Source organism: Gambusia affinis, linkage group LG07 (genome assembly GCF_019740435.1).
Source record: "Gambusia affinis linkage group LG07, SWU_Gaff_1.0, whole genome shotgun sequence".
Classification (NCBI taxonomy): Eukaryota; Metazoa; Chordata; class Actinopteri; order Cyprinodontiformes; family Poeciliidae; genus Gambusia; species Gambusia affinis.
In genome coordinates, this window is record NC_057874.1 from 26,399,597 (window position 1) to 26,425,034 (window position 25,438).

At 36.0% G+C, this 25,438-nt stretch overlaps 1 protein-coding gene across 1 annotated transcript; it reads right to left on the bottom strand.

Moving 5' to 3' along the window:
• Positions 1-130: 130 nt before the first annotated feature.
• slc16a1a (solute carrier family 16 member 1a) lies at positions 131-10,156 on the bottom strand. Its single transcript, XM_044121102.1, has 6 exons — positions 9,823-10,156; positions 8,930-8,988; positions 6,459-6,695; positions 1,988-2,131; positions 1,111-1,884; positions 131-1,003 (listed from the first exon to the last, which is right to left on the bottom strand). Exons 3-6 carry the CDS (start codon positions 6,673-6,675, stop codon positions 768-770), a joined length of 1,371 nt encoding a protein of 456 aa, XP_043977037.1. The 5' UTR covers positions 6,676-6,695; positions 8,930-8,988; positions 9,823-10,156; the 3' UTR covers positions 131-767.
• Positions 10,157-25,438: the final 15,282 nt, after the last annotated feature.

Sequence of the window (25,438 nt, forward strand, 5' to 3'; positions counted from 1 at the left end):
AAGAATAGATGGGCATAATAATCTTCTCTCAAATGCTCTTTTTATTTGAGAAAAGGTGACTTAATACATCTTTAATGAGCATATGTATTAATGTATGTGGGTTATGAAACACAATGAATGAAGTGAACAGTTTTGATAAACTGCTTTTTATTTGTTTCTAAGGTAACTTCCATAAATACAGAAAATACAATAAACTGCAGTTGGTGCCACATATTCCTATTCTGTTAGCAAACAAAGCAGTACTTCAAGATTGTATTAATTTCCAAAAATATCCTAATTTAATGAACAATTATATTACAAACAACATCTTTACAAGATAAATCAAATGCTGAAAGAATATCTTATAGGAATGAGCAATGTTTGAGGGGTGGAGAAATGACTTGCTAATCTACACTCCAAAAAAAAAAGAAGAAAACACTTCTTTCAAAATACAATGCTTTTCTGTGATCCTGGTATATATTAAAATACAACAAGCATATATAATTATGCAAAGAGAAAAACATTAATAAAAACCCCTGACTAAACATAATTGTCGTATTATATATCTTGTAGGACAAACAAACAGTAAATAATGCATACGAGGTATTTTATGTTGACAGTTTAATACAGCTTTAAGGGTTCTAATAAAGGTCTGTGATATCACCGGCATTCTTCGAAAACAGCATATAATGAAACAGAGGCATGTTGATGTGAAGTTATTCATAGAAAAATAACTCCGAACAACATTAGATTGCGTTATAAAATGCAAGCAGGCATGTAATAGAGCACTAAACAGTGTCCTCACTGTTCCTAACCTCTCCAACCTCTTTGGCAGAGTTATCCCTGCTGGCATTTGGTTGTCTAACTCCCATCCTGGTCTTTCTGTCCTCTTCTTTTTTCTCCTTGTCCAACAGTCGATAGTTAATTCCCATGGCTACAAACAGGAAGACACTGGAGACAATGAGAACAATCCCACAGCCCTGGTACGTGTACTTGTAATCATGGTAGACGTCTTTGAACTTTCCTGTGAAGACAAAATAAGTCAGAATTTATTATTTTATTTGAGGGCTTTCTGTTTGAGAAATTGTATAAAAATGAAAAGTATATATTTTTTGTGAAATCTGTACTCACCAAGTAATGGGGGCCCTAACAAAACTGGCGCACACTCCATAATAGTGACCAGCCCAACAGCACTTGAAAAGCGCTGGGCCCCAACCAAATCCATCAAGGTCTCAAACAGCACTGAGCTCAGCCAGCCAAAGGCAAATCCAAAAAAGATGGCATAAATTACAAAGCCTTTGTAGTCTACTGATATTGGAGCAAGAACATGACACACACCATTATACAAGACAGAAATCGCAAAGAAGTACTGTATCCTGGGCCGAATCCACTTAGTGTTGGCTACAATGCCCATTGAGGGCCGTGCAACCATGTCAACAAAAGCCAACACAGAGAGAAGAAACGCTGCCTTCTCTTTAGGGATTTCTTTACTCTTTGCATAATTGGAAAGAAACACCAGTGGAGCAAATAAACCAAACAACATGACAACATTGCCCATAATATACAGTAAAAATCCCCGGTGTTTAAATAAAGTGAAGTCCAGGAAGCTGTTAATAATCTGCAATACACTCTTTTTTTCAGTGGTCTTTTCTGCAAGTTTGGGTTTTGGTCCTATTGGTCGCATGAGGGAGCCAGCCACACAGCAATTAAGAAGAAGGCCACCCAGGATTAGAAAACTTCCTCTCCAACCAAACTGGTCATAGAGCCAGGTGTTAAGAGGAGCCAGCGTAGAGAGAACGACGGGGCTACCAGCCATGGCAATCCCATTAGCTACCGGCCGTCTCTTGAAGAAGTATTTTCCAATCATAGTGAGGGCTGGGTTGAGGTTAAAGGACAATCCCAAACCTAAAAGAAATTACCAAAAGGAAAAACTCAAGTATGTGAACACTTGATTTCCACTTGACTAAATATGAAAATATAAAAATAGTAAAAGATAAAAACCACAAACCTCCCATTACACCCACGCAAAAATATAGTGCCCCAACGGAGTTGCAGAAAGAAGCAGCAACGAATCCAGTTCCTGACAGGAGTCCTCCAACCATCATGACAGGACGACTCCCATATTTGTTCACCAGGATGCTGCTGATAGGTCCTGGGAATATTATGTTAAAAACACAAAACTAGTCACAAAGAGTCACATGATTTTGAAACTCAGACCTTATGTACATTGTACGTTCATCCACAAGGGGGCTCTAGTGTTACATCAGTGGCTCAGCAAATTGTAACAGTTTCCTCAATCATTTGTGTCAGTGCTGCACTGCAGTAAATGTGTTTTCATGTCATTCGTAATGTGATTTGTCAGAAAAACTGCAAACATTGTATTGAAAAAATGTGTTTGATTATTAATACAAAATGACACTGTATTCTTTTTTTAATTGACTTGGATTTATTTTAAAATATTAAACTCTTCAGACAAGTTGGAGGTATTAAAGTGTGTGTTCTGGAAATGTGTTTATGAGAATATCAGTGATCACTGATCTGCAAAAGGAAGATAAAATAATTGTTTCTATTTATTTATTTATTTTGCCCTTTTGGCATTTTTGGCACCTGTCACCCTTATTACTGAAAGACTGGCTGAATAGGAAATGTGTGGATCACCTCATCAAAATGCATACTGAATTCAAGGGAAAAATGTATGACTTTTCTATGACTTGCAGACAAATGACTAAAATGCATGCAGAGTTCAGAAAGCAAAACACCATCTCCATCTAGCACATATAACAATGAGCCTAAATGAGTATGAGGATCCACATGGAAGACACTTCTGCCTTCCTGCCAAATCCCTGCAGTCCCCAATGAAGCTAAATGGAAACTGACAGTTTTTGTTTAGAGGTTGTCCAAACTCATTTGCCAACATGGCGCAAGACAAAGGGTTTTTAAATTGTAATGCAGGCCATCTCCACGCAAACAATGAGTTCCTTCCTTCCACTTTGCAGAGAGGGTTGCTTAGGGTATAAAGGTCAGATACAAACCATGGTAGAATATTATGAACGTGATGTATCAAAAATTAAAGGAGTACAGAGATACGCAACACTGCACCATTATTGAACTACTCCTGTTGATGTGCTGAGAATGTCCAGATGAATACACAGATATATAAAACATTCCCTTGTCTTATTTTAAGTTATAATACAATGAAGAGGTTAACTGTACATGTGAATATTTGCATGAATTGTTATTCTTACATCTACTCATTCCCTTCTGACAGGCTAGCGACCTGTCTAGCATACCATTAACATCTTACCTATCGACCCCTGGAAATAGGCACCAGATCCCTCCAGACTTGAAAAGATTAAGGGGATATGGACTAACACTTGATTATGTGCATATTTGAGTAAAACCAAATGAGGCTGTTACCACACCCAATCAAGGCTAAGGAGGAAGGATGTGCAGTATGAATAGAAGGTATATGCAATAATGCCGATATTCTTGAATTCTAAGGATATGAGAGAAGCTAATAATCTACCAAGAAAAAGTGGGCTACTCTCTGAGTTCAGGGGTGACATTGAAGGATGGAGCTGAGGTCTCATCTACAGCAGTGAAGACAATGGACCTTACCATAGGAGCCATTTTTAATGGACCTTATCAAGCTCCGCCCACAACCGACCCACGTGACCGCAAGTCTCACAAACAAAGCATTGAGGCGCGTTGTTTCTATGTCAACATGACTCGATTAGTGCATCATTTCTACTGGATTTTCACAATATGTCAACTACTACAATGGACAGAGGAGCTAAAAAGCAGACTTCTCAATTTCCTAGTCTGTTTCACCTTCAGCTTGATCATAAGATATGACATAGGACTGACAAGATAAGATTTGTGTCAAAGCATCTGATTGAAAAGTCATATTCTGTCAATGGGGAACATTCCTATCCTGTACGACACAGTTTCTATTTAGGGAGAGATGCTTCATAAGTGGACAAAGGTGATCTTTCAGAACAAGTTGGTATTGATTTGTATTGAGAATCTTCCCTCTGGGGACGAGTGGACCCAAAGCATCCTAGTATTGTGGGAGTAAAAAGTTAAGGTTCCTCCTGTTGTCATTTGTCTAGGGATCTATGGCACAGCAGGTTACAGCAGGACACATGTAAAGACATGTGAAGAGTTCACTTCACCTAACCACGCAAAAGCTTGAGTCTATTTATTTGTATGGGTAAACGTCTTGAATACACCCCTGTAAAGGATTAAGGTTAATCAAACAATTTCATATTATAACTCAGTAACTTCCTGCCTACGAAGATTATGTTGTGCTGTAATGAAGCCTTACACTGAAAGAGGCATTTCAGTTGTTTCTAGTATAGAACATGTGACATGATTAATTTTGCTTCCTAAATTAGGTACAATATCAATAGAATAATTGGGAGCCATCAGAAAGCAAGTTCTTACAATTTTCAGATACTCTAAAGCTCCCTTCTTTTCAGGAAGAAGATGGGTTCTTTGAAAGTGTTTGAGTGCAAAAATGTGCATAAACCAGATTACACAGACAAAAGACCTTGTGAAGATTGTCACTGAGCAAACAACACAAGCAAACAACTGCAGTAAAAATATGGGCTGAAAGGCCACTCAGAAAGGAAGCAGTCATTATCCTAAACATAGTAAAAATTAACTAATTTGAAAATACTCTTAGGGACAGAGACCTCCATCTTTGTAAATATGTCCTCTGGCATGATGAAACAAAATTTGATGTGTTTGGCCAGAATGTCTAATGTTGCATGTGAAGGAGTAGAGAAAAGAGAAGAGCATTTCCATGATGTATGACTGTGGCAGCATCACATTTTGTGATTTTTTTGCTGCAGAGAGACTGGTGCTCTTCCCAAAATAGATGACATCATGAGGAAAAAACATTATGTTCAAACATTGATGAAACATCTCAAGACATCAGCCAAGAAGCTACAGCTTAGATTGAAACAAATATTTCAAATGGTCAAGGGCTCTAGGAGTGAAGTCAAATAAGTTATAAAGCATCTTAAGGCCAACAACATCAGTATTTTGAAATAATAACAGAAGTTTGTGGGCAAAGATGGAAAAGTGTGTTGGAGTAAGCAGCCTACAAATGTGGTGCAGCTACACCACTTCTGCAGTCTACAGTAGTCCATTGTGGATAAACAAAATGTTTCCCCCAAGCCTAACAGATCGAAAGGTAATTCTATCAAATACAAATGGAGCAAATACAAACTTTGAGTTTGAAGAAAGAAAAAAATACATTGGGCTGGAATTGATTACACAGTAATAACTCTGATAATCTTAATAGACCTGAAATATGAACGGTTCAGTCAGATTTATGTCGTATTGTGAGAAAGAAAGTTTACGTGTCTTTATGCAGTATTTTTAAATATGTGGTTTAATTTGTGAATGTAATCCAACATTATACAGAAACTATTTCTGTTGTGGCTTTCTGTGTCCCGTTTCTCTAAAATATTAGTTTATTGTTGTCCATTTTACAGAGTACACAAACAATTTTTACATATTTGTTAAAACCTGTCAATATAATGAGAGACAAACAGACTCTGAAAAACTCAAGCTCCTCTGCCTCTCTGTCAGAAACATCCAATGAGAGCCAGGAGGAGGGGCTTAGCACTTTCAACCAACCTAATGTGCACAAATTGTTTCTCTCTGGTGCACTACATACAGGAGGATGATTGACAGCACAAAGACACTCCTCCTGGCTCTGATTGGTTGTTTCTGCACAGAGGCGGGATGGCAATAGGACCACATATTATCTGTCTCATGTTATACTGACAAAACTTAGTGAAAGTTTTAAGAAATATGTAGAATATATATATACATATGTATGTGTATATATATAAAGTTATATATATATATATATATTTAAGTTATATAAAAGTAAAGATAGCAACTGTGTTTTGATTTGAGAACCATGTGGGACAATTAATGTTTCTTTAAACTCCACTCTGTTTGAGCACATGAAAAGAGTCTCATCACCATCCAACTGTCCAGAAGTTTGTGACATCATCCACCATCTCATTCATCCCACCATCAGTACAACAGTCAACCTTCCTGGTGGTCTTCCACTCTCAAAGCACAAGGGAAAAGAACCTATGATTACACAAAGAAAAGTCTATTCATCTGCTTCTGAGACAGATAGTGTTGCAAAAGCACTTCAATAGCAGAGTTCCAATATTGTTCTGTTTCTCTCCCAGAAAGACATATTTATTAATCTGGTCTGCTGTGTGACTGTGAGAATCGGGGGCCTCTTTGTCACTGTATGATAGACTTTTGTAAAAGGCTGTATTTCACCAAAAACGTTAAAAAAATAAAAAAACATTGAATTTTTAACTAAACACAGCAGGAATAAATCTTTCACACTTATGCTAAGAGCTAGGAATTGATTCAGTCAACCTTCCTGATGTGCTAAATGTCAAGTGTTATCAACAGCCTGTGATGTGCGGGCGGCTCACCTCCACCGTATGTGACCGCTAACATGATGGAGGAGATCCAAGACACCTGGCTGCTGCTCACATTGAATATCACTTCAATTTCCTTGAAGAAGACAGTGATGGACTTGGCAGTTGCATAGGAGAAGCCAATAGAGATAAAGGCCCCAATCACCACCAGCCAACCCCAGCCACCCTCAGGTGGTGTGTAGCCCTGAGGCCCTCCGATGGCACCTGGCATTTTTCCTTAATTGCAGAAAACTGCCTCAGGGGAGAGAAAAGACATAAACAAACAAGATGATTTCATGAGTTCACTTTAAAAATTTGTTTTTAGTATACTTTCTTGTAATAGAGGGTGTTTGGGCTTGTTAAAAATAATAAATCAGAAGACTTGAATTTACATTAGTTCATCTATGAATTAATCAAAATGAGAAACTGAGTGCATTTTCATGCAAAAGTTTCATTGTTTGAGTAATTCTGAGTGAAATCAAACTGTAAGACATTACATTGGGATCTTTATTTGAAGCAAAATAAAATTGTGGTCTAGTTCTAATACTATTGGATATTAAAATCCTACATAATATTGAAATCCTAGTGGCATTAATTAATGCAACTTGCAACATAAAAAACACAATTTTAGATTAATATGAAAGTTATTTCCATCAGATAATAGCAACAGATTTCTCTAAACACTGTCGCTAATGAAAGTGACAGTGTCTAATAAATGCTATACTACTATAGAATTAAAAGAAACATTTCCAGTTTAAGTTTTTATTAAACTGCAAAAATCAGCTAAAAGTGGGGTCTCCTGACTACCTTTTCACTTCTTTGAGAATTTATTCACTCTTGTACAAAGTCATGGCAACGTGACATCTGTCTACTGCAGGAAAGGAGCAGGAACTTACAATAACTTCACATTTAAGAAATCATGACAATTTCCTCAACCCAGAAAAAGCTTTTCTCATTGTAGAACTATGGTGAACTGCTGCCATGTAAACTTCTTTTTTGTATTGCAAAGGTGCTTTCTTGTTGGACTGAAAGAAATCACTACACAGCTAATAATGTTATATTTTATCCTAATCAGGTTCTTTCAGCAGCCCTGCTTTGCTGGTGGTTCCTGTGTTAAACAAATCTAAACACATTTTTTTCTAATTAATTACACCTCTGGGTCAATAAAAGAGTTTAAAATTAAGGATACAGTTCCTGGTCTTTGCTTTGAATTGCTCTCTGCATGAGTTCACTGAACTCCCAGCCACTGATCTCCACACAGTTTCATTTTAGAGGTGATGAATAAGAGTCAAACAGCTTACAGTATTGTTTACACATGGGAGGGGGGACTATGGAGACAGTGCATTGATCAGCCCATGAAAACAGGTTGATTTCACACTGCTCCATTGCTCAGGGCTAAGTTCTAAAGTGGGTGATAATATAGCGATTTTCAGGCAAGCAGGACTTGATTTGGTTGATGAATTGGTTTAGTGCTCTGAAAAGTTATTGAGTAAGCCAGTCTTGTACAGCAAGTAGTGAATATTTAATGTAGAAAATAACTTTTGTTATTGAGCTGGGATTTTAGCTGCAGCTGTGCGGGTGTAATTACACCTCCTGTGTTGTTCTACAGATACATTAGTGGAATAAATAAATAAATAAATAAATAAATAAATAAATAAATAAATAAATAAATAAATAAATAAAAGTCATCATATCTGTTTTAGTCATTCATTAAGGGTAGAATCTTGAAATCTTGTTGGATACACTTGGGTAAATGTTTTGAAATTTGCATATATATTGCTTGAAGCCACCATTATTTAACATTAAGTGGTTGTGTTTGTTTTTTGAGACTGTGAAGATCACTTGATTTGTGCTCCTTTTTGTTTTGTTTCTATAGAAAAGGAACAATGTCAACAGGAGCTTTGAGGTGAGTAAAATAATGCATTTTCTTTCTGATTTTATGTATATTATGTTGTTTTTAGTTTTAAGATCAGTTATTTGTATTCTGATCATGGTGGAGTAGTTTAATACATTTCTCTTGCAAAAAAGGATATCAGTGATGCAAAAATGGATCACTTATTTGTGAACATACTTAAAGATTTTTTATTCTTCATTCTAAATAAATACAATGTAATGTATAATTGGATTTTTTAATTTATTTATAAAACAGAAGATTTTTATGCACTGCAATTTATAATCTTTTTAAATAAATAGCTATGAAGAGGTAAGCTTTTATTAATAGTTCCCTTAACCTTTGGGGAAAGGGTCTTATTTTACTGTAGTAATACTCAGCTTGAGTTTATTCTCTTACATAGATTCTTAGTCGATAAATAACAACTTTACAAATCTATTCCTGCTTTACCTATTAAACTCTCTGCACACATTTCCCAAAAATGCTAGGTTTTTTTTTTATATAGTGGCATCTCATTAATAATGTCATCAATCAGATTTTAGTGGAAATGACACTCCACAAACAAAGCAAACATACTCCCACTCTGTATTCTCACCTTTGATGAATATAGGATGTAGATGGTCTGGATTCTCCACTGTATACTTTCTTTGAAACCTGGAGAATCACAAGGAATGAAAGGTTCAAATGTTTCCATCCTTTGAGGGCTTAAACCACAACGTTTGTGGTTGGCTCTAATATAAAAATGTCTACATGGACAAAACTAAAGATCAGCCACCCAGCTTAAAAATCAGGCATCAAAGTGTCAAATAATTTAGTAAGAAATGTAGTGTTAAGTTAGTTAAACCAGGTGGAAGAATGAAATAACACAAACAGAGGCATGAAGCTCATGTCTTGCTTTAAAGATCTAAATAAAGCAGGGACAGAGGAAGCCTGGGAGTGCTACATGAAAACAAACAGACCAGAGGAAAGCCAGGTAAGGTGAGTGATATGAAAAAAAATTGAGTTTTTTTTAATCGATAATTTAAACTTTTATCTCCAAATCATCCACTTCTTATCTTCTAAATACTTAGCAAATGCCTAATGTATTGGTAAGAATCGGTTTAAATGTTCCTAAACAAAATAAACAAAACAAAGAAACATTTGACAAATCAGCTCCAATAACATTGAAAATCAATATCCATAAGTTTATTATTTTAATAAAATTATTTAATAGTAGAACAGATGCTCGATTCATGCTACATCCTTAGGGTTCTGATATAAAGCATTCAAAATCATGATCCTGATTATTAAAAATGAGGAAAGGACATAAAATGCACTGTTTTCATAATGTGAATTGCATAACAATAAAAACAATCATATAACATTAAAGGAAAGCAAAAGATTCTTCATAAATGTTCAGCTGAAAATCAAGTATTTAACCAAGTGATTAAGTTCAGCGCGTGTTTGTTAAACAACAAAGGTGCAAAGTGTCTGTGTGGAACATCTTACCTTGGCAGAAGCTGTAGAAAAAGAATAGATTCTCTGCAGAGTGACTCTTAAAGGCACATTAAAAAGAAGACATAACTGAATATGACTGAGCAGATTTCGATATGGACGAAAAAAAAAAAAATTAAGATTCTCCACATATGTTTGACAGATTCGCCAGAAGGAATCTGTGGGTCTGTATCTACAATGACAGACCAAAAATTTCCAAAGGCACCTCACCGTCAACTTCTATCTATTTCTAATGAGTGAAATGAAAAGTTAAAAACTGAATTCTGTTAGTGACTAGATCAAAGATTGAGTTGATCTGGACATTACAGTGCTAAATGAAGGGGTCAGTGGTTCTTATTAGCCATGAGAAACTAAGCGCCATGCCCCCTTTACAAAGCTTTCTCCACCCCTCTGTCATGTGCCTAGCTCAAAGACAAGGTCAGAGTAATCCACCACATAATACTGTATGTGAGGTATGTGAAAGAAAACAAGTTTGCTTTAGAGAAGATTAAACTCCTTCTAAAATACAGACTTTTCTTACTTATAATCTATCAATCATATGCAAACAAGCATTAGAATTTGCAGCTAAAATAAATGACGACCTACATTGTTTACTTCAAGCACCCAAAGAAAGACTATTGAACACTTGAGGGGTCAGTTCTGGTTGAACTTTCCTGCCTGGCTCCCTTTGGAGCTATTAATAATTCCATATCAGGGCTTGGGAAAGGAAAATGCAAGAGTGGAGGCAAATAGTACAACAGCATGAACTTACAAACGGCTGTTGAACCACTTATGTTCCTGAAACAGTCTTTCCCTTTACTATATTGTTTTATGTGATTCACTTTGTCCACAAAACACACTCCCATTTATGGTACAATTGATGTTTTTCAACAAAACCTCCATTATATAATATCTAAGACTGCAGAAAGTCACAAATGACCCCGCTGTAAACGGTCACTTGCTCGCCTGTTTGTAAAAACCCCAAAAGTATGGTTTTTCAAAGCCGGAAAGTGTGCTTAGAGGCACTTCATTACATCACTGAAGAGCTGTTTCTAGAACATTTTATTTTGTATTCTGAATTGATATAAAAGATCTACAACGCAGGAACACAGGGTTCTTTTTACAACAGGTAAACAACAGGTCTATTTTTCTTTTCAGAATTGTTTTTAAATAAGTCACCCTAGACCATTATTGAACCTGAATGGCCTGTTCAAGGTCATGCCCCAGCATCTCAATCAGATTCCAGAACAGACTTTGATTAGATCACTCAAAAACCTTAATTTTTTCTATTATTTTAAGCAATTTAATAGTCAGCTTGCTGGCATGATTTGGTTGTTTTGTCCTGCTGCATAACCCAGCAAAGCTTGAGCTTAAGGTCACAAACTAATAGTTGGACATTCTCCGTCAGCACTGTTTGGTAAAAACCTGTATTCAACAATAGCGAGTCATCCAAGTCTGAAAACAGTCCCAAGGCTTCACTACCAAGTTTGACTGTCGGGGGTGATGTGTTTTCAAAATTGCTAAAATCTAAATATGAAATTAGCCTTATTGTTCATCTTGTTCAGCAGTGCTTTTTGGCATTTAAACTTTGTCACCAACACCGTTTTTTCTGTCTCTTTCTTTTTTGAATCCTTTACTGTCACAAGTAAGGCCAGCAATGCTTCAGATGTCATTCTGGAATCTTCTGTGACCTTGCAGATTACTTGTCGCTAAAAGTAATTTTGGTCTGTACTTCTGGATGAGTTGAATGTTTTCTCCATTTGTTGATAATGGCCCGTACTACTGCTCAAGTTCAAATTCAAAAATTCAGTGTCTAGAAGCCTTCGGAATGACTGTGTCGCCCTTTTCAAATTGGTAGATGGCACTAATTTTGTTTCTCATTTATATCACCTCTTCTTTTGATCTGCTAGTCTGCCTCATGTTTTCAAACAGCTTCTATTAAGCAATTTATTGACTCTTCACTTCTGGGAGTAATCAGGGCTGGTTGTAATCTGGGAAACAGATTTAAAGAGTGTGATTAATCAAAGTTAATTTACGAATTAACAAAGATGGGCTACTTCTTCAACATAAGGCCAGATTAGTCTGAATCTGGCTTTATCGTTTTAAGAAAACATGGTATGAAAATTGTGTTTTGGTATTTTCCCAGGGTGTCTTTGTCTGATTCTAACATTTGCTTGATAATTTAAATCATCTAAATAAATTGATAATCTAAATAAAAAGCAAAAAGAGAAGAAATCTGTTAACTTGCCTTCACATCAGTGTAACTTCAAAGTTTTCATTTAGTGTCTCTTTTTTATTTTATTTTATTTTTGTTTGTTTGTTTATTTTGTTTAACACTAACTGTAACAGCTTTTTTTAGCTAATTTCCCCTTCTGGATTCTACGTGATTCTACAAATGCACTTTCTAAGTGATAATTGGTGCAATATCTCTGTCATGTCTTGTGTCAAAGTAATAGCCCTTTCTGTTATCCACCTGTTCAGCAGGGAAACAGAATCTGCCTGTTTTATCAGAGGAGTCACTCAGGGAAACCCACTCTCAGGCACAATGACATCATCCTCCTCTTAGCACATCCCAGGATATCTGGTCGTCTGTGTCTACGTGTCAGGCAACCTGTCGTTGCTTGGGGAGTTTAGTCCTCCAATCCTATTGTAGGTACGGTAACTTTAAAAGTGAAATGGTTAATCTGGGCCTTAAGTTTGACTATAATTAGAACTCAGGACTCACTGATGGCAGACATCCAACTCCAAGAGAACTCATCAAGTGTTTCATGTCAGTTGGAATTACCAATATTTTTCTATTTACCAAATGTCACAATAATGAGAGAAAGAATTTGCCAAATGTATTTGTCCATGTTTTCAAAATCAGAAATGCACACATGTTATCACTGTTTGACTGCATTTGAACTGTAAGACTTTGGTCAAATGTTTCGAGTTTCCTTCCACAAGCTTTTCTCAATAGTTTGCTTCTGTCTCATTCCTCCTGACAGAACTGGTGTAACTGAATCAGGAATCGGCAGTGCATGTGAAAGCTTTTGGTTTCAACTACAATGATTTACATATAAGCTGTAGTAGCAACTTTTTCATAATAGGCATATAAAGCAGAATAAGGCATATTCGCAAAACAATATTTTTCACTTATTATGTATTTTTAAAGTATAACATATTTCTTCCCAGCTTTGCAGAAATGCTCTGTGGTTTATAGCTCCAGCTTTCAGAACCACTACTATAAAAGACCTTATTCATTGTCAAAGGGATTAAAATTGATTACTTCAGCCTTGTGAAATCCAGCTCCTATACAGTGAAATAAGTCGCAGTAAGACTGCTATATGTTCTCAATCAGGGCTTCCTCTGTCAACATACACCATATTTCTGTGTTAATTACTGTGACAGCTTTTCTAACCAGTAGCCATGTTTTCAGTAATATTCTTACATCATGACTGCTACAGTTTAGCCTTTTTTATATGTATGCTGCATAAAAATGTCCTAAATATGTTCCAGAGCAAAGATGGAGGGGATTCTGCAGGATTCATTCCACACTTCTGGTGTACACTTTTCACCTGGGCTGCAGGATGGCTTTGATAAAACCTTGAAAAAAATGCTCAGAAGTGGCAACAAATTTTCCAGGGTGCTTCCTATGAGTGAGCAAGCATGCAATCAGGAGTTCCACACAGGACTGCCTCCTGGATAAATGCTTCAACACCAACACCACCCACACACACACACACAAACCATATTTCATATACAGCAACTCTGGAAAAAGTCAGACCCAAGTCCTTTAATTTATCCAAGTTGTTGCTCAGATTTCTCTTAATGATAGAAAAGGGAAGACAACACATATACAGACTATAGGTCAGTTCACCACTTTGCCAATGTATACCTTTCTCTACCAAAAGTCAAGCCCACTTCTCTCTCGTCTCACCCCATTTAAAGAGCTTATTAACAAAAATTATATTCGTATAGAAAGCAAAATGCTGCATTTGAGTAATAACTGGAACAAACAATCTGAGGCTCGAAAGAGATACAGTTTAATTTGCATAAGACAAAATCTAAAACTGCAAATCATCAAACGTTTGCAGTTGATTTTAAATCTTATAATCATTGGAACAAATCTAGCAAATCAAACTAAAGGAAGATGCAAATCTAATTAAAGAAACTCAAAATAAACTGCTCAGGGCAGATGTTCAGTCATGATTATATTTTTTTTGTTGTTCTTTGAATTCAGGTACAAGATCTTGGAAATTTACAGTCACTGAGTTGACCATTAATCCTTCTGCATGCAGGTGTGTTCTCTCAATCAAATGTTAGATCATCTGGGTGACAGGTAAAACTTGGTCCTGTAAATGACAGTAAACCCAAGCACATAAAAAAATAATCATGATGGTTAGACCAAGATTATTCTGGCTGTTTTATTGCGAATGACCAAACTTCAATAAACTGACACAAACTTGAACTCTGAAAGACAGAGAATCATGTAATTATGTTAATTTCTTCCTTTTCAAGTTCTTTTTCTATGCCCAAAGCAAGCTAATAATTACTGTCATATTTCATGACAGTTTTTTCTTTTACATAAAAATGTCATTTCAGAATTTGAAGACAAGCTTTAGTACGTCTTAATTTTCAAAGCAAATAAGTGATCATGTCATGTTTTTAGGATTAAAAAGCTTTTCAAAACTTAATTAAATGAGCCTGATGTGATAATTCAACAATAATGTACATTTAGAGGCGTTTCCTTCTGTGATGACTGCAACAGCTATGGTTCTTCATTTTTCAAACACAGCTGCTTTCATGTCATAATGGAAATTAATCTTTCTAATTTGTCCTGTTTTGTATGGATGACTTAAAAATGAATGAATGCTAATGTTCACTTTCATCAACAGAGCAGCAGATGTGCCTGTAGCTGAAATAATGGATCTTCAGTCACTGTATGTATTCTATTAAAATCATGTTTTAAAATCATGTTTTACACAAAATACACAACAAAATATTCCCTAACATCAACTGTCAAAATGGGTTAGAAGTTAATACTTTGTTTCTGGTAAATATCAAAGTCACACATACCATACTTGTTCTGACCTCTTGTTTGTTTACTAGCCTCACAAACAAAAACTTCAACAATTCCTTTGTGCTGACAGATATCCGGTTTCACAATACCTCCTGGTATTAAGGACTTAAATTTGGGTCACTTTAAGTTATACTAAACACAGAATTTGGGCACTCAGGCTTATTGATGCTCTTCTGTTTTTCTTTTGCTTTGAAACAGTCTATTCTCATGGTATATGAATGCACATGTGATTTGAAGTCAATCTTAAAAAGGTAACAAAAGACATTTATTTCTTTTGTTAGGCCTAATGCCATCAGGTGCATGGCTTGTTCAGACAAAAAAAAAAACTGTTAAAGACTAAGATCTCAAATTAGATCACTTACATTTTTCAGATTTCAGTCATTTCTGAGCATATGTAGAGCATATAATGCGGGATATAGAAGACTCTATATACTGCTGTGACTGCTACTGAAGATTGCATCTTATGGGAAAAACAGCAAAAGTTTCTAGATTTTTTTACAGATAAAAAAACATTTATTTATTACATTTATTTTTCATTATAAAAACATTTCTCATCATGTTTTATTAGTTGTACTCTGGAAGAGTTTTAATCCAATCACAAATTAATAGCAACAGAGTGAGAGACTTATCTAACATTTCTGCACTCATGACATGGATTTTGACCAAAAGAACAAGAAGCATGATATGAGTTGCTAGAGGAAGAACCTAGGGACAAACCCAGAACTTATTGGAGGCACTAAATACCCCTTCTGGTCTCATATATCCATCTTTCTTATGTATTTGTAAATCCTGTTTACTGTTGGGTACTAAAGTCTTTTCCAGCAGTCAACCATGGAAAAGAGGAAAACATCATTGAAAGTTAATCAATCCATCAAAAATGAGACAATGCTCAAATGTACTAAAACCCAAAGGCAATTTAAAATTATTAACTAACCAAACCAAACATGTATGTTTTAGATTGTGGAAGGAGACAGAGAGCTGACAGAAAACTCACGAAAGGTCATGCAAAGTCCTCATATAAAGACTACATTAGAAATTTGGACCAGCAACCAAGACAGAAAATTTTTAAAATGGAATGAAGTTATTCGTTCTTTTCAATGTACGTAAATAAAGGATCATTTCTCTTTTGTTTTCAACTACAGTCAAACATACAGGACCACAAATAGATTAAGGTTTTTAAACGCAACAATAAAACTTAATTTTTGAAGGATGCACAACAGGAGACGAATGTTTGAATACTTATGGTGACACGCTGCTGACTTTAAAGTACTAAAGCTAAAGCATACAAAAGGCAACAGCAAAGAGTATATGTTTGCTTATTTATCCTTCTATTGTTATGATATCTTTAATGTTCTCTTTTTATGATTAAGTCTGATCTATGCAGGATTTCCTGGAGCCCCAGTGGCCTACTTCTTTTAGATGGCTCTTTATGGTCAGTAAATTAAGACTGAAATAAATAAAACAGAAAACATTTATTCTTTACCACACGATCCATAAAAAGCACAGGCATGTCTATAGAAAAAAAGAAAGTTATCAATAGGAATTTAGACTTAATATGTTTTTTTGTTTTTTTTTCTACGTGCAACCTGTTAGAATTTTTCAAACACATCAAACACCCAGCAGAGTATGTCCCTGTGCAAACAGATAAAGTGCCTATGGTGGGGCATTTTCCGCCACTCCGGGGGTCACATTGTTTGTCGACACATTTCAGGAAGCGATGCGAAGACCCCTGCAACAGATGGTCCAACATGCAGGTCGAACAAATTAAAGAGGGCAAGAAAAAAAACCTTTGAGTTGTTTCCTTTCCTTTCAAGCAGCAGCTAAATGATTAGGGTTTGTCTTTGAACAATGACAAGAAAGTGTTCAGGGTCCTTTCATGAATCACCTGGAATCTATAGCTCATAATCTGAAAAATAATAGCCCATTATCCTTCTAACAATGAAACACTTTAATCATGATTAACAAGATCTTCTTAAATTTATTCATTATAGAATTTTGATGCAACAGATTTGGAATACCTTCCATGACCAGTAAAGCTCATTTAAAAAAAATGCACTTCGAAACCTCAATCTATCATTTTATTGTAGAGACAAACTTTGATAATAGTTGTCAAACTTTAGCTACATATTTTTACTTTTAAAAAAATGATTTATTACAGTGTAATATGTCAACTGTGCTATAAACAGCAGTGTGAACGAAATCTAACAGACTAAATTATTTTAATTTCTTTACATAAACGGTCATAATACCCTAATACGCCAAATTGAGATATTTCACTTGAAATACACAAAAAGTGAAAGGAAAAAAAGTGTGCAGTACATTACAAATTTATTTATATCATACTGGCAACACAGACCACAGGCAAGAGTTCAGTCTGCTGGTTAAGCTGGGAGCAGTTCGGTGACTGGGCCTTCTTCGTTAGTGTTATAGTGGTTTGCACCTCAGGGCCACCATATCAGGGCCATCGTAAATGTTCCAGTGAAATTCCCTAGAAAACAAATGACCCACTTATAGAAGCTTGGGGTTATAATGCAAATTAACTTTGTAAAATGTATTAGAGATAAAATTAGATTAATAACACATTTTTTGAGGGACAGATGGAACATGCAGGAGTTTTTATGGAGTCCAAAGTTTGGACACATTTGTGAGAGGAGTCTTGTGCTCTGCTGAGATGGTGATGATGACAATGTAGTGCATCCCAAGTTCTGTAAACGGCCCAAATCAATCCGGAAAAAATTTAATTACTGGGAATTCTCTGTGATTAAGTGGACAAAAGTGTTTTCCTTAAGTTGTTTTCTTATAGGCTTATGGTATTTCTAAACCCTGTAACAGTTTGATTGGAGGAATTTTGTGTTTTTTTCCCCCCACTGACCCCTGTGGTGCAGGCAGCACAAAGGTGTCAGTGATTATTAACTTACCTGGGATGTCATTGGAGCACATTGTGAACAGAAAGTGGGGGTTTGAGAGAGGTAGAGTCAGATGTGAGGCAGGCAGTAAAGGGAGTGCTGTTCTGCTACTTTGTCCAACAGTACGGAGAGTTGACCTTGAGGGGAATAGGGAAAATTGACAGGGGGGAGCGCAGTAACAAGAGGTAGCTATATATCAAGGAGGCAATTTGGAATGGTTTATCCGATGAGGGTCAATTCCTGCTCCAGTGCAATAGATCAGAGTTTTCAAGCCTTAGCTTGGAGTTGTGTGGAGCTGTTAAGATAGGGCCATATTTGAATGAAGGCATCACTGATCAAGCTTCCACAAATCATTTACCCAAAACATACAGGAGGGGAGTTATCAAGAGGATTTGTGATGCAGGAAAACCCGCATCACAAATGGCCTTGCAGATCTGGCTCTGGTCCCAATCAAATCTGCTTTAAGCAGCGCTTTCAAAATGTTCGCTTCAATTACTTTACATATCAAGGACATGGAATGGCTGATTATCCACAGGATCTAGGCATTAATGTCATTATTATTACCTCCAATAAAAATAAATATCCTTGTACACGTCCAAAGCATATTCATTCAATATATAGTGACAGCATTAAAGCTTCGCAATAAATCTGTCAATGTACCACGTGCCATGGCATAATTCCAAGACTATAGCAGTAATTTTACACATGCCTTTACTGAGCATCTGACCTTATCTATTATTGCTTCTATTTTGAATCAGTCTTCCTGCACTTCTGGGCCTGAGCAGATGGCAGGTCTTCTAAGTGATAAAATTCAAAAGACAAGAGCACTATTACGCCACAAGAATTTTTGGCTGACGTCCCAGCACCAGTGGAGGCTGGAATGAGCACATAACTTTGATTTGAATTCCCTTCATTATTCTCCTCTCCTCCGTGACCAACAGCCTCAGTGTAGTTCAGATGTTCTGCATTTATAGCGGAGAGCCACGTCTACTGTAACTCGGATGATAAATTTAAAGGAGCTTAATGGATAAATAATTTTAGAATAAATTCTGGAAGAGAAATAGCTGTATCAGTGTGCTTTCTTAGTAAATGAACAATACAATAATTACTGAAAACCTAGTTTCTAAGTGAATCCTTCAGTGTTTTTGTGGTTTAAAATAGAAAACAGGAAAATTATGTTTTTATTGTGTATCATCTTGCAAAAGGTTTCTTGATTTTATATGGATAACCGGCACATTTTTCTCTTCTGTATGGGTTCCATATTGAATAAGAGTGCAACTCATGCAAATTTGCTTTAATTGCTAATGTAAAAAATATTAAAGATCACATTTTCAGAGCAAACATAACAAAATCCTGATTTTGAAGTTTGAAGTTAAGGAAACAAACTGTGATCTTAGATTATTATTAGATTAGATTATTAAAAACAACTATGCAAATTATTCAGTCAACCAAGAAAGCTGGTAAAATGGACAGACCAACAGATTGACGAACCAATAGATTTTCAAAGAATTATACTGCAGTTGTGAAAAGATAACAAAGGAAATTCAATTCAATTCACTAACTAATTATTTGGTGACCTAAATGATGCAGAAGTGTTCAACCCCAACAGTCTCACCATAAAATCCTGCATTCATTTTCTTGCTGTGTTTGTGTATGCATTGGTTTTCTAAAGGTATTCTGGGTTCCCCACTTACTCCAAAAACATTCCTTCTTAGGAAATCTTGTGTTCAGGTGAGTTTTGTCTTGTTTATCTCTGTGTGGGCCCTGTGGTGAAATGGTGATCTGTCCGGGATATATCCCATCTCTCAAGTGACTGCTTGGTTAGGCACCAGCTCTATTTCTCCAACCTTCCAATATAAAACAGGATAAAGAAGCAAGTAAGAAATGGACAGATAAGCAGTACACTAAAAAACATCTTTTCCCTTTCCAGTCATTGTTTAAATATATAAATCTGAGAATACACATACCTTAATTTTATTTCCATCAAAATATATCAAGATGCTAGCTCAAACTTTTGTGCTTATCCAGTGTTTGAATGTCATGACTATGTAACAGTTTGAGTCTACAATTCATTTATTCCAGTCAGGTGCTAGTCTTACCTCAGTACAATAGTCTGTTTGCAGGGCCATAGTTGCTTCACAAGCATTTATTCTGGCTTTAGCAAATCCAATTATCTGTGAATCCATAATTATATAGCTTCGTCAGGGACTATATATTTATATAGCTACTAACTAATGAAAGGACAACAAAGCCTAACAAAACCAGAAATGCTTGGAAGGGATCATTACCATGGGAATCATTGGACAATATTTATGCAAGGTGACTCAAGTTAGAGTTGGTTCCCTGCTGATAGTCTACAGGATTTTCACTATGGCTTTATGTATGCAATCATAAAGCTGATATACCACACAAATGACAATGAATTTTGCATTTATCTGTGCTCTGCTCATTTTCCGCTTGAGAAAGTTGGGGAAATTGACTTAGAATTGCTCCATGCAAAGTAGCTGAACTTTCCACTCAAGAGGTTTAGACAGAGCATCAGATTGCAGTACAGGTATGAAAGAGACCATAAGTGATCATGCTGAAAATAAAAATGCTTTAGTATTGATGCTCTTATTAATGATCAAAGTTCTGGATGTACCATATTTCTACTGCAGGACAAAATGCATGCACACATAAATAAAACAATTTTATTATTCAGCTAAAGTGTTATTATGGTTTCATTCCAAAAGGTTTCTTCCAAATTTCATCTCAAGTCAGACAGTAAGTGCAATGGTCACTGTTTATGCTATGTAGTAAAGTTAATTCATTAAATCCAAGTGCAACATTTGCTTCCCCTCAACTAATAAAAATACAACATGGCTACATGCATTATAACATCTTCATATTTATCAGAACAAACACAAACTAAATACATTTCTTTGAAACACAAAAAGCCTGTTAATAGCTTCTATTTGCATTTCATGACAAACATTAAATTCTGTGTTTTTGTTTTGGCAAACTTTTTTCTAATAGCTTTATTTGCCTTTAGAACCTGTATCAATAAAGATATGCAGGTCTGAACTGCCTCTGAAGCACCTAATGAATTATTAATTGGTGCAACTGCAGTTAGAATGCAATTTACTCCACCAATTTATTGTGATTTTATTAAAGGCTCGTACTGGCTTGCAAGTGAAGTCGGAATCCATGCAATATTCATCAGAGAAAGGATGCATGGGACCCCGGCTCCTTGCCTGAGGATTTATTTGGGAAAAAATACAACAATGACATCAACAAATCTCTTCAAGACCTTGGCATGCTTCACAGCTTTTCAAGACTGTGCACTGTGAATCTGAGCCAACCTTTCTGCAGAAGGCCAAAAGGCTTGGGAAGAGTCTTTCTCATACCTTGTAATGCCACAATGGCTCTGGGGAATAAAGCAGCAGAATGGTTATATAAAACAAGAAGCCAGAGAATGCATGAGTGGTAAATATTGTGTTTCAGCATGATATAATATTGCTCTTTTGGCATCTGAAATCCACCTGCAGATTTCCATGTTCATCCATCCTATATAAGCATTCTAATGCAGTGTTGTCCAATAGTTTAAGACTGATACTCAATCCCTCATATTTTACCCATAAGGAGTCAGATTTTGTTAATTTCTTTAAACTTTCTAAAAAAAAAAAAGTCCGAAGGTTTTTCTGTTTTTAGAGTTCTTATCTGTCTTTGGACCTGACAATGAGGCCAAACTGAGTAATGTTTTCTCAAAGTGAATTCCAGAAAGTAAAGAATCCTGATAAATTATGCTTAAAGAATCACCTTGCATGCCATTCTTCGACTGGTCCAACTACTAAAAACATTTTTCAGCTAAAAACTCCTTAAGAGTGACCTTGTGGCTGCTAAAATACCAACTTGTGTTTGTCAAGTTGTGTTATTCATTTTACATACCTAAGGAAATGGAGGGAAAAAAACATGTTTTGAGTAAGTACCAAACTGTACCTGAAGATTTTTGTTGGCACAACACTGGGTCATCTCTTTTTTATGCGAATAGATTTTAATAACTTCTAAATCAGGAATTGTCAAACCGATTGAAGTCAAAAAAGTTAAAAAGGTAAATGAATCGGATCAAACAATCAATCAATCAAATTTTATTTGCATAGCACATTTTAGCAGCAAGGCATTTCAGAGTGCTTTACATCAAAACAAACACAAAGTCATGCAACATGGAATCAACAATCAAACCATTACATTAAATCAAGTGCCATCATTAAATTTGTAATTGATTATGTTTCAAATACAACTCTAAACAAGTGGGTTTTTAGTCGAGATTTAAAGGAAGTCAGTGTTTCAGCTGCTTTACAGTTTTCTGGAAGTTTGTTCCAGATTTGTGGTGCATAAAAACTGAATGCTGCTTCTCCTTGTTTGGTTCTGGTTCTGGGGATGCAGAGCAGACCAGAACCGGAAGACCTGAGAGGTCTGGAAGGTTGATCCAACAACAGCAGATCTTTAATGTATTGTGGTGCTAAACCGTTCAGTGATTTATAAACTAACAGTATTTAAGCTACAGTGAGCCAGTGGAGGGACTTTAAAACTGGTGTTATGTGGTCTATCTTCCTGTTTTTAGTGAGGATGCGAATGAAACAGGTTGCCAAATCAAGAGACAAAATAATAGAACTAATTTGATAAAAGCTCATTTTGTGTGAGCTGCTGGGTGGTGACCTTAAACAAAGTAGTCAGCAAAATGCCTGTGGCTATCTACATAACCCTCAAGCAGGCCGATGATGGTCACAGAATCATTTACACATTTTAGGATAAAATGACTGATGAAAGTGCTCTAACATGTGTTTGTATAAAGTATAAAAAAAATAAAAAAAACCTACGTTGAGAATATACACTGTTGTGTGGATTGAGGGGAAGAACACAGTTTGTCAGACAAATCTGTGCTCTGTGAAGCAAAAGCTCCAAGGAGGAATTTTGTGGAAATAAGTGGTACTTTGTTAGAGCAAGCATTTAAACACCACCAAATAGCTGTCATGGGAGGTTCAAGATTTCCTCAAACATGCATTAAAAGATAAAAACAACACTCCAGGTATGTTTTTGGGAATAACATTATAACATAATATAAAGATCAAAAAGTTGATTTTACATTATGTATCCACATAGTAAAAATTCTGACAGTTTCAAAGTGGGTGCAGGTGATACTAAAAGGTTTTGATGCAATGACCTCAGATATGGAAAAATGAGTATGTCTGAATCAAATCTGAAATATACAAAGGAGCCTGTTCACATCTTGGTCTGTATGTCAATTGCAGTTAATCTAGTGTGAGTGCTCTGTGTTTTACAGGATTTCCAAGCAGAACAGTTTCTAGAAGACCTTAAATTGAGGTTAAGGCCACGGGTCTGAAATCATTCAGGGCCTTAAAAAAGTTGCCATTAGAGCCTGGCAAAATAATAGCATGTTTCCAAATTGCAGGAACATGTTGTGTCTCCAAAGATCAGTTTAAAATATGTTGGAAATCTGAATTTAGCTCTCGTGAACAGAGCTTTGGTAAGTAGCCATGAATATTGTCTAGCCCAGGACCTTTAGTCATTTTACTGCAATATAAAGGATATTCAACATTGTTCTGATTCACAAAGACAGACTCGTTCTCACTCATTTTAAACCTTAACTCTATGACTTCTGGACTAAAATCCAACGGGTTAAGATGTTCATAAAAACATTTGAGATCATTAGCAAGGTTAAGATAAGAGGTATAGCTGAAGACTAGCAATACTTCTCATGCTGGACTAAGCTGATATAAGTCTGTTACACATAATTTTATTCTTGAAAACATCCTTTTTAACTTTCAGATGTTTAGTAAACTTCTTTGCAGCTCTCTGCTTTGCTCAAAATTCTCTCTTTGTTGAAACGCTAAGTATTTTTTCCATATTTAAGAATTTAATTGAATTAGTAAACCCTGGTTTATTATTTGGATAAATGTTTACCCTCTTTGTGGATATAAGCACATAGTTCAGAATGCAGCATATGAACAAACAACATCTAAAAGCTCATCCAAGCCCCCGCGGGACTCTTTGAACATGCCCCAGTCAGTGCAGACAAAGAAGCACAGCAAGGAGGCCACAGCATAATTATTCCAGATGCTAACCTCCCTAGTTTGGACTGTTCAGAACTGCCCTGTGAGTAGGGAGAAGAAGCTGTGATCAGCACTGCCTACAGAGGATAAGAGAAACTAAATAAAAGCATCTTTAACAGCCAAACTTTTACTCTGCCTATTGGACAGGACACATAGTGGTGAAAGTTTTCAAAGGTCTTTTCCAGTGGAAAGTGTCTAAAGTCACCCAGTTTTAAAGTTAGGACTATACAAAAATATGGGCTGTAGTTTTTACACCATATTGTTCAAAAGCTGTTTGGCATTTGCCTTAGGTAAATGTAGATTTGGAGGAACTCAGAAAAAATGACACAGCAACATGGAGAGCAGTCCAGTGTGCTGATTTGCTCTCAAAGAAGTCAAAGAATCACAGTGTTCACACTAATCCACCTACTTGTGGGTATACCTATTATGCAGCTCAGCAAATAAGGTAGAAAGAGAACAGCTAAAAATTTGCTGAAAATGTTCAGCTGTTTGTGCATATTCAGTGGCAGAAAAACTAACTCATGCTCTTTTTCCATCGGTTTTATCTCAGCTTGATCAATGCATGCCACTCACCTCACCTTTCAACTATATAATTTACTTATTAAAATCCTTTCAAATGCCAGTCATTGATCAAGTTTAACTGATTAAATCTTTGTATTTTGCAGGAAAGGATCTTTGCACTTGCAAATCACATCTGCTGTCTCTGAAAAATACTGCAAGCCACAACTATGCTTTAAAGCAATGAACATCTGTATGCAGGCAGGAGAAGATGGGTAGGCAGGGGGGATGAAATATTCATCAATTGCTGTCTTTTGACAATGAAGCTACATGACAATGGTCTCACTTTCAAATGTCTGAGGTGCTTGAATCCAAAGGGGAACTTACCTTACATAATTTCAGCTTGTTTCATTCAGTGCTCAAGGGTCACAGCAAAGCAGACACTTGTAATTCAACACCACAATTAAATGAGAGGTTAGTGAATCACCACAGAATAGGAACATTGCCCTTGAAAAAAGGCTTGCCCACAAAGGGAAAGTACAATGTATGTAAATATGGGGAAAGCAGCCTGTGAATGTAAAATTTTATGGCAACCACATAAGATAAAAATAATACCTCCTTCAGGTGAGAAGCTCTATGAAATTGAAGTAAGAGCTATTCTGTGTTATCAGATTTTCCTGGGAGCCATGGCTTTCTTTTGAATTATCCCATCTTTTATTTAAATGTCAGGATTTGGCTTTTTGGTGCTGGTGTGAGACGATGGCTCCTGCTTTTCACAGCTTGCTACGATCAGGTGGATAAGATTAACTTGAGAACTGAACTGAGTGAACTTAAAACAGAAGGTCACTGTAAGATAATGCGGATTTTACCTATTAAGGGATTTTCTTTTTTCTGTAAATTTTCCAGTATGTAAAAGGATTATTTATTTCCTGGAATGGGACCATAAGTGTATGCTATATCTAATGGTTTTACCAGAAAAAGGAACTAAATCTGGTGGGTCTGACAGTCCTTTGCAGATAACCTTATTTTATCCCCTCATGTTTTTCAAATTG

Bases quoted from the DNA above. Each gene is read 5' to 3' on its own strand.
- slc16a1a (XM_044121102.1), bottom strand. From the start codon at position 6,675: ATGCCAGGTGCCATCGGAGGGCCTCAGGGCTACACACCACCTGAGGGT. The intron at 2,132-6,458 runs GTGAGCCGCCCG...TAATATTCCCAG, and splicing joins AGCGGTCACATACGGTGGAG to GACCTATCAGCAGCATCCTG. The intron at 1,004-1,110 runs GTGAGTACAGAT...TTGTCTTCACAG, and splicing joins GTTAGGGCCCCCATTACTTG to GAAAGTTCAAAGACGTCTAC.